The sequence below is a fragment of the Babylonia areolata genome, chromosome 16, assembly GCF_041734735.1.
Source record: "Babylonia areolata isolate BAREFJ2019XMU chromosome 16, ASM4173473v1, whole genome shotgun sequence".
NCBI lineage: Eukaryota > Metazoa > Mollusca > Gastropoda > Neogastropoda > Buccinidae > Babylonia > Babylonia areolata.
The window spans coordinates 16375538-16386367 of NC_134891.1; the positions used below are offsets into that span (position 1 = coordinate 16375538).

General features: G+C 39.2%; 1 protein-coding gene across 2 annotated transcripts in view; it reads right to left on the minus strand.

The window, feature by feature from the left end:
- LOC143291199 (putative methyltransferase-like protein 24) overlaps nucleotides 1-10830 on the minus strand; it is a 53254-nt gene that overhangs the window by 39686 nt on the left and 2738 nt on the right. For both annotated transcript variants that reach the window (XM_076600937.1, XM_076600938.1), the window contains exons 2-4: nucleotides 4868-4969; nucleotides 2080-2142; nucleotides 51-95 (exon numbers count right to left, since the gene is read on the minus strand). In XM_076600937.1, coding sequence (XP_076457052.1) covers nucleotides 51-95; nucleotides 2080-2142; nucleotides 4868-4954 — 195 coding nt within the window. In that variant the 5' untranslated portion in view covers nucleotides 4955-4969. The remainder of the gene's footprint in view (nucleotides 1-50; nucleotides 96-2079; nucleotides 2143-4867; nucleotides 4970-10830) is intronic.

Below are 10830 nucleotides of genomic sequence, written 5' to 3' on the forward strand. Positions count from 1 at the left end.
TCACAGAGAAAAAAAATGGATGAGGTGTAAGAAGGGTGGGTAGGACTTACCCTAAACTTCAAATCTTGACCATCCGGGAATCTCGGATCTTGTTCCTGTCGATCAGTGTCAAAGAAATTTGTCATTGTCACTTATGGCACATAGAGAGAAAGACTGAAGGATGGAGAGACACGCTGAGAGACTGAGAAACAGAAATAGAGATAGACAGAGAGACAATGAGAGACAGAGATTGAAGCAACACACACACACACACACACACACACATACTTGCACGCACGCGCGCACACACACACACACACAAGCGCGCATACACACGAAAAGGAACCAATCACAACGGGCCAGACAAATCGAGGGAATGTTGGTGATATGTGACTAACTGTGCACTACATTTCGCCAGAAAGCCAAAAGTTGCTGCTGCAGTGTGTGCACTGGTATTGTCATGATGTAGCAGGAGATTCTGGGTTCCAGTGTGGGGACACTGTCTGCACCATGCCTCAAACACCTTATGTGGGCAGTGGTTGGCATTCTAGTCTGAGGTCATTGTCTTTCTGTCCTGGGGTGGTATGGTGACTATATGGCTGGGTTTTGAAAAAAGAACGACACCCACCTTTATTTTCTGCACTTCTTGATCTTTTTAATTTTTCAGGTGGATTCTCACCTAGAAAACGCAGACTGCTAAATTGTTGCTTTGTTTTGGGATCACACTGAAATACTTACGCCTCGACTCTCATTGCATTGTCCCAAACGCAATTCGATCTTCCTCTGTTAAAGTTTTGGGACATGTGTGTGTTCCGGTATACCCTTACCTTCTTTCTTTCATCTCTGGCAACGTTTGGGGACATATATATATATATATATATATATATATATATATATATATATATGTGTGTGTGTGTGTGTGTGTGTGTGTGTGTGTGTGTGTTCCGGTATACCCTTACCTTCTTTAGTTCATCTCTGGCAAAGTTTTGGGACATGTGTGTGTTCCGGTATGCTCTAACTTTCTTTTGTTCATCATTTAAGTAAGTGGGCCCCAACGGGCACAACAGTTCCCAACGCCAAGGTGATCGTGGAAAATGACAGTGATACTCACGGAGGAAAAGTTCATTGCATTTTCTGTTTCATTATTGGTAATTACTGGACTGTCCTCAATCACTGACCTTCTCTGGCTAACATCCTCTGGAGTAACGACGGTTACTGGATGACCACAAGGGTCATCACCTTCGATCATTGATCTACCAAACTTGAATTCTTTGAACCAGCTTTAAACCGTAGTTCTGCGTGGATTTTACTTGACAAAGCAATGTGACAAACTCAAAAACCTTTCACTGGACGATTTTTGTTTCTGGCAGAAGTCACAATGGATCATAACCTTAAAACACGCTGTGAAAGGCCACGTTCTCTGCAGAAGTCACAATGGATTATAGCCTTAAAACACGCTGTGAAAGGCCACGTTTTCTGCAGAAGTCACAATGGATCATAACCTTAAAACACGCTGTGAAAGGCCACGTTTTCTGCAGAAGTCACAATGGATCATAACCTTAAAACCACGCTGTGAAAGGCCACGTTTTCTGCAGAAGTCACAATGGATCATAACCTTAAAACCACGCTGTGAAAGGCCACGTTTTCTGCAGAAGGGGCATCACCGTCACCCCATCACTTGCCTTCCTTGCCTTCCTGTGCAGACCGGGTTTTCGCTATTTTACATTATAGTTCGGATGTCATTGCTCTATTGTTTGACGTAATTAGTGATTCTGTTGTTCCTGTAGTTGTTCTCTGTTTTGGTACATAATCAGCACCTTTCATAGGAGTAGTAGTAGTAGAAGCAGCAGCAGCAGTAGTAGTAGTAGCAGTAGTGGCGGCGGTGGTGGTGGTAAAAGTAGCAGTAGCAATTTTCGTCTTCTATTATTATCATTCTATGTTTAAATTTTTTTTTATCTATCATTAGTTTTATCATCATCATCATCATCATCATAATCGTCCTCATCATCGTCATCGTCATTCTCCTCCTCATTATTAATATCATGATCATATTTGTCATTATAGCATAAATTTCTTATTTCATTTAGATTTTGTACTTACAGTCCCATCGCCCTTCCTCTCAGAGTATAAACAGTTGACCAGTTTTCCGTAATGTTCATGATCCTAAAAATGGAGGAATGAAAAAAAGCATCAATCAATCAATCAGCCATTCAGTCTATTAAGGAAAGGAAAATGGGAATGAGGGAAGGAGTGAAAGTGAAAGAAAGAAAGACAGACATAAAGAAAGAAAGAAAGAAAGGAAGAAAGAAAGACAGACATAAAGAAAGAAAGAAAGGAAGAAAGAGGAAACCAAAGAGGATAGGGAGAAAGTTTGAAATGAAAGAAACAAAGATGGAAAGAAAGAAAGATAGATAGATAGGTAGAAAGAAACAGGAAAATTGGGGAAAAGGGAGAAAGATAGATAGATAGATAGATAGAAAGAAACAGGAAAATTGGGGAAAAGGGAGAAAGAAAGAAAGATAGATAGATAGGTAGAAAGAAACAGGAAAATTGGGGAAAAGGGAGAAAGAAAGAAACAAAGATGGAAAGAAAGAAAGAAAGATAGATAGATAGATAGGTAGAAAGAAACAGGAAAATTGGGGAAAAGGGAGAAAGAAAGAAAGAACGAAAGATAGATAGATAGATAGAAAGAAACAGGAAAATTGGGGAAAAGGGAGAAAGAAAGAAAGAAAGATAGATAGATAGATAGAAAGAAACAGGAAAATTGGGGAAAAGGGAGAAAGAAAGAAAGAAAGACAGATAGGTAGAAAGAAACAGGAAAATTGGGGAAAAGGGAGAAAGAAAGAAAGATAGATAGATAGGTAGAAAGAAACAGGAAAATTGGGGAAAAGAAAGAAAGAAAGAAAGACAGATAGGTAGAAAGAAACAGGAAAATTGGGGAAAAGGGAGAAAGAAAGAAAGAACGAAACAAGTAGGAAGGAACGAAGAAAGAGTTTGGATCTTCGCAGTTAGGTTATATTCTTTACTTTCTTTCATAATACATCCTGGTGTCTGTCAGACCCAAGAGACATATACACCTGCATCCTTTCACACCTCTACAGACTGAGACTATCCCTACTGATGAATGCCCATGCGGCACAGCTTCACAGACACCAGAGCACTGATTACAGTTCTGACCAGCTTTTGGTGCACTGAGGAGGGAAACCTGGCCCTGTGTGGTGGATCTCCGAGAGAAGCTCTGGGGACCACCATCTGCACTGCGGAGGACAGTGGACTTCGCGCTGCAGACCAAAATGACCATCTTACAGCATGACCTTGGGAATGCAGAAGAAGAATAAGAATATACACCTGCTGTGTTGTTCAGTAAACTGGAAGAACACTCCCAGACTACGTGGCCATGAAGTGAATAACTCTCGACTGTGTGGTCTAAGTCTTCCCATTTGAGTCCAAAACACACTCCTGGGTTACTTCCTTAACCCTTTTCCTGCCATGTGACACGTGAGGCCTCCCCCCCAACCCCGTCCCCCTGAGATTTCCACTCCTATCTATCTTTGGCTGTCGCATATAACATCTCACAAGTATGACCGTTCTCCTTCACTTCTTTTTTTTTAGTTTTTTTTTTTTACTATATATATTTTTTATTTTATATTAGCCATTCTGCACCATATCTCCCTTCGTGTTCCTCGCACTGTTTTTTACTATCTGGTGTCCAGCGGAGGGCTGCTCTTGGAAGTGTATCTGACGGTACTCTATGGATGTGTCCTATCCAGCACCATCTCTTCCTCTCTCGTTCTTAATGGTGATGTCCAACGTGGACGTTACTTTTCTGGAGTTCATTGTTTCAGATGGCGTTTATACAAATCAGTTTCAGAATTGCTACCAGGGCGATGGTTCTGGAATGTTTCAGATTTATGGCTGGTGCTGGTGGTGACTTTCTAGGACTCTGACACACCAGGGTGTTCTGAGAACATTGCTCCTGAATGGTGGGGTTTTGGTGTTGGCGCTGATGGTGCCAGTGTTCAGGTTTCGTGAGTGATACAACATTCTGTCTGGATCTTGGAGATTCCTGTCTCAGCTTATGCAGGGAGCAGACAGCAATTGTCGGCGTGTATACATAAATACATACATACATATATATATATATATATATATATATATATGTGTGTGTGTGTGTGTGTGTGTGTGTGTGTGTGTGTTCACTTGTGTGTGCGTGTGCTTACTTTTCTATGAGAGGGAGGGGTGCGTATCATGATCACTTAAAGGCCAATGCTTGATGTATGTCCTGTTCTAATACCAGCCATCCTAGATAGACGTTATCCATATACAGAGACCACCTCAGCTTTCTTGTTTGTTTGTTAAAATGAATATGGGGACCTTTGAAACATCTGAAGTTTTTGTTTGTTTGTCTGTTCATTGTTTGTTTGGCTGTTGCTTTCTTTCTTTTCGATAACCGAGGTTGACGTTCGTTTGTATTTTAGTTGTTTATCTACAGGGAAAAGGTTACGTTGGATTTGAAGAAGAAGAAGAAGAAGAAGAAGAAGAAATCTACCTAGGTTTGTTTTATTGGGCATTTATCACTGTCCTCCTCGTCTTCCTCTGATCTCCATCTCTACCCTTTTTCCTCCTCCTCCTCCTTTTCTTCTTCTCCTTCTCTTCTCCTCCTTCTTCTACTCCTCTTTATCAACGTTCTCCCTATCCTCTTTCTGCTACCATCATCATGATCTTCCTCTACTTCTTCAGTGCTGGTATCCATTTTACTTGCTATTACCTTCACGCAAGGGAGTTTGTTCTCATCCTCTCGGAGACTCGCTAAAGCTTAGACACTACGTTCTCACTCACGCACGAGAGCACTCACATACATACACGCACATACAAAGCATGCACAAACCGAATACTTCATGCTAACGACGAGCACAACCAAAACCAGCACCACTGCCAACAGCACTACAGTCATCTGGCGGCCTCTCATGGTCATCGTGTGGCCAGTCACCTGCACACACACACATAAACACACACACACATAAGCACACACAAGCACACACACACACACACACACACACACACACACACACACACACGCACGCACGCACGCACACACACACACACACACACACACACACACACACACACACACACGTCAACTTCTTGGTCATAATAAAATCCATAGTGAGACTAAATCTCACAGAACGTTATGTGTGAACTTTTCAGTGAGAGAAGTTGAATTAAATGACTGAATTCGATGACGAGTTCAGATCTAATAATAGTGTGTATTACCTACTGACTTAAGCAAATGCACGCAAAAAATAAAATAAAATAAAATAAAATGAAATGAAATATGGAAAACATTTTTTTTAGTCGACCAAAACTTTCAATGCCCTAAATTCCACTGAAAAATGACTTGTCTCTCCGATGTATCATACAGCATATACGAAGTATCAGCGTTATTGTTTAGTACTGAACCATCTAAAAATACGTTTAAATGATTTGTATATTGTTCTTCTAAATGAATGCGCACATGTGATGAGAAAACTTTGTTTTTTATGTCAGTTTTTTCGATAGTAAACTGCGCTCTTTTAATTTCCCAAACCTGAGTGGGATATATTAAACCTTAATATTATTCATATGTTGAGCTCAGGGTTGTTTGCACACGATTTTCAAGAAGTCCAAACTTTTCCTTGCTTATGTTGAAAATATGCTCTGTATGATGGTTTATTGTCATGAACACCTTACTATCCTATAATGTTCCAGCATATCTTCAACTGTTTTTGAAATAGGTAAAACTTTAATTCTGTTATCAAAAAGCATCATGTTGCGTGCTTTTTTCAGTCGATACCAGTGAAACCAATTCCGTTTGAGTTGTGTAATCAGGTAGTTAGTTTGAGTCCTTTGATATTACCCAGGTAGTTAGTTTGAGTCGTTTGAAATTACTCTTTTAGTCATGCAAATATCTCAAACGTGTGTTCTTTTTAAATGTTTCTAGCATTCAAATGCAGCGCCATTTGAAGTTTACATGTAGATGAGCATACATTTCCTATTTTGGTTTGAACATTTATTTCTTCGTTGAATCATTCTTTGAAACTGTATGTGTGTCCTGATAATCAAATAGACTTAAAGCCAGACACTACAGTCAAATAACGACTTTTTTTTCTCTCCGACTATATCTCTCTTTTTTTTTTTTGTCCACTAGGTGTATCATCACTTGTGGATCACCAAAAAGTGTTCTTAGATTTCTGTGAATACCGGTTGCTATGGAAACAAATCAAAATGGCCGCCAAACAATGTATCAAAGAAATCGGGTTTGTAGTCCATGTGGTGCATGCAGACACTTTTTGTGATGTGGACTTGATACACAATGACATTATCTTCATTTTCACGTGAGATTGTGTTGATTCTTCAATTACTGTACTTTTTATGATTTTTTGAAATTTTGGATATTGCGAAATCCTCAAAATTTACAATGGGTAAAAAGACTGGAACTGCTATGAATTAAAACCCAGAGAATATTTTCATACATACTCGTATACATACTCGTGACAAAACTTCAATAACGTCATAAAACAATCATGCAAAGTCTCATGGTTGTAGGTTAACTCATCATTGAGCAAGTCCAAGGTATGTTGTCAAGGCCAGAAACTTGACGACTTGCGTCGAAATTGAACAAAAATTATTAATAAACACTTTCGTGATTCAGCAAGCAATCTTTATTGGCAATTTTTTTTTTAAATTGTTAAAGACATTTTTACAGTGGAAAAACTTATGCATATGATAGAAAAGATGTTCAAGAATCAAAATCCATCAAAAACCCAAATCATGATGTAGACAGACAGACAGATGGACGAACTAACTCCCCAATTTAGTAACAGAAGAAAAACAAGGAGAGAGACAATGGTGAACGAACAAACAACGGACGAACAAAACGACGAAATAGAGAGTGAAGAGGGAGAAGAGCGAGAGGGACACTGAGGAGAGCAAGAAAGATAAAGAACAAGGGAAAGACACTCTGACTCTGTCTACAGAAAGGGGCCGAGGAAGGCTCTTGCTAAAACAACAAAGATAGATTTTGCACCAACACAAGCATCATCCCATCCCAGCTATAACTCGAAGGTGCCGCAGATTTATTGAGACGGGGAAGCAGGATTTTGGAAGTTTCGAGGGACAATTTTTCGGTGTATATTTAACAAGGACAATTGGGCAAGGTCGGAGGGAGGCGAGGGGATGTGGCAATCAAGAACGAACAACGGGCCCCTGGAAATAACACATATACAATGCATTCTAACAATGCAAAGCAATACTCTTCTTTCTCCGCAAGAGCCATTATATAAACAAAGAAACAAACAAACAAACAAAAAGAAGTTCTTCCACCGGAATAGGCCTAAAACTGTACAGATCTATCAACTAACTTAAGCCTATTATTAGTCTACTCATTTAGTGTCAGGAATATTGGACTAAATTATGAACCCTAATCACACACACATTATTAGCATTATTGAAATACCCTTTCAACAAGATAGCCTACTAAATATTCTAGAAAATCACAATATGCTCTACCCAAATTTCAATATGACTGCCCATGCCCAAAAATACATGGTAAACTAGATCCAATTCTATCTTAGTCTAGTCCAAGTCATGGCTTAGTCAGTGACAACATATAGGCTTACCTTTTAGACTAATTAACTTACAATCTTAATGTAACTTACTAACCTTGAATCAAAAAACCCGTTATGCCAAATGGCTTGTTTTCCTCAGACTGACATGTATCTCTCTCTACTCAGCCCGTTGGTGATCGAAAGCAACGAGTTAGAATTAACGGAACTTTCTCTGAGGAGGCTGCAGTCACAAGCGGTATTCCACAAGGTAGTGTGTTAGGATCAATCCTGTTTGTCATCTACATCAATGACCTGCCGAAACATGTACAAAGCACTGTCAAACTATTTGCAGATGACACAAAGTTGTATACCGCAAGCGATGACCAAGAATCAACCGCATCACTCCAGCAGGACCTGGACAGTCTTCAGAAATGGTCAGACGATTGGCTTCTGAGATTCCACCCACAGAAATGCAAAGTGATGAAACTCGGCACACGGAAATCCAAGGCAACGTACCATATGAAGCACACAGACGCTGAAACCGGAACCAGCAGAGAATTACCCCTGGCAGAAAGTGAAGTGGAAGTGGATCTCGGTGTTCATGTCGACAACGACCTAAAATTTAAGCAACACGTTGACAACGTCACATCAAGAGCAAACAGCGTAATAGGCGTCATCCGCAGAACTTTTGAGTTCGTAGACTGCAAGCTCTTCATCCAGCTGTACAAGATACTAGCAAGACCTATCCTCGAGTGTGGACAAATTGTGTGGCAACCCCGACATAAGACATTATGCAAACAACTAGAGGATGTGCAGTGCCGAGCCACAAAGTTGATCTCCTCAATCAGTGAACTGCCATACCCAGCAAGACTGGAGCGACTTGGCCTGCCTAGCTTGGAACACCGACATCTCAGAGGGGATATGATCGACACCTTCAAATGTGTCCACAGAATCTACAAGACCGAAAAGCCAAAGCTTGAAACTCCCGAGGATGAGGCACCAGAGGAAATGCAATGAAATTGTTTCCGCACCATACCCACTGTGATACCAGGAAACACTTCTTCAGCGAAAGAATCACCAGAACGTGGAACAGCCTCCCAGATGAAGTAGTCCTGGCACCTTCTGTAAATGCCTTCAAGAGCAGGTTGGATGCTTGCTGTAAGAAGAAACCTGACCAGTACAGTCCGTCTTAACAATAAGCCACGCATGCAAAGTTTTTAGTATACCAGCCGTATAACCCACACGGATCGATGAACAGGACTTTTATAAGACCTCAAGCATCGTACAGTTCACGTTCAAGTTAAAAAAGATACTCTCTAACTCAAGAAAACAGGAAGTGAGGTAACGGGACTTGGTTTTCTTTTTCTAAAACAATTTCCAACCTAAAAAAATGATTATTTCTAATAACCTTCTCCACAAGATTTTTTTTATAGACAAAAAAATAAAATAGTAAGCTAGGACACAATTAATATTCATTAGGATCCACTTCGTAACATTCTCTTTACAACAACTCTTGAAGGGAAAACAACTTATCAAAAGACTAAACTGTGGTTGCTTCCCTTTGTGATTTTGTAGACCTGTCTGTCATGCTGTCTACAATGAAAAATCATCATTTTGGTCTCTTTTGCACTACCGTGTCCCCCCTTAAGTTTATATGACAATGATGAATGCCACACTTGATCATTCGCTTTGTTATGTTAAAAAAAAAAATGTTGCTAATTAGTATTTTCGTCTTGTGAATTGATACATGACTTGGGTGATTAATGTGACAAAATGATCAACTGTTGACGTTCCTTTTCAAAACCCTGCTTGATATATTGGAAAAAAAACTTTTCGCAGTAGTAGATCGATCTGTTTAAAATGACTTTCTTTTCGAATATGAAAGGTTAGAGCTATAGGTCTGTAACTATTAATGAAATTAACAATGCTTTTTAGCTTTTCTAATTTACATTTGGAATTATGAGTGACTCCTCCAAAATCATTCATAGAAGACCGTCGTTTTTCAAATATATCCAGGAAAATGTTGGGTAGAAAACAAATCTCTTTTGAATGAAGCACAGACAGGTTTTCGTAAGGGACGTTCAGCAAAAGATCCTATTTTACTTTTCATGCTGGTATTGAAGAACAATCATCCAAAAACACAAAATTGTATGTCACCTCCATTGATTTCAGAAAGGCATACGACGCTGTATATTGACAATTCGTAGCATCAGAGCGTATGAAATCAGAAATAAATGGGGTTGCCAAAAATTCAAGCAATATATGAAACAGTACATTCTTGTATGATGGGTAAGAATAGGATTTATAGTTTTGTTATTTACAAGGCCTGAACCAAGCCTACATTTTGAGTCCTACACTCTTAAGCCCATTAATAAATGAATCGGCAAATGGAAAAAAAATGCTTAAGGTAGACATGGATTGTCCCTCAACATCAGAGATTGATTTATTAGTATTACGTATCGCCAATGATCTTACACTAATGTCGACAGCAGTTTTTGACATGTAGAATTAGTAAAATAATCTTCAAGAATCTGCATTTAGACTATAATTAACAGTAAACATGGAAAAGTCCAAGATAATGGTGTTCAGGAATGGCAGGCTGTTTTTGAATTAAGGGGAAAGTGGTATTTACATGGTAAACAATTGGAAATCATAAATTGATACAAATACATAGCATGAACCTTTTTCAATACGAAACACTTTGACGCCAGCATTAGGTCTCACAGTCAATGCAAAGAAACGTACAATAGAAATTGTTAGAATTTTAGATATAATAGACTGTAATTCAGCTTTTAAATGTGCACATACTCACAATTTTGTTATACAGAGCAGGAGTTTTGATAAGTATGATCAGGAGGATATTTAGGGGATGTGAACATTATGATCCAGCTTTATGATTGCAAACATTTGCAGCATGTCACGGATAAGACCCCAAACTATATGGTTTACGGGAAGCTGGGCAGATATGCATTATGGAGTAATTCAGATATTACATTACTAAATATTAATTTCAATTACTAAAGCAACTAAAACACATTTTAAAGTAAAACATTTGATATGCTGTTATAATGCTTGAAAGTGGAATGATTACTTGCGTAACCCAAGTTCAAGCTGTTCTGTGTGAAAATGGATTTGAACAGGTCTGGCTATTTAGGTTAGGACAAGAGAAACTCGTTCGAATCACGGCACAGTTGCCAGTATTTTCTATCCCTCCACAAGACCTTGAGTGGTGGTCTGGACGCTAGTCGTTCGGATGAGACGATAA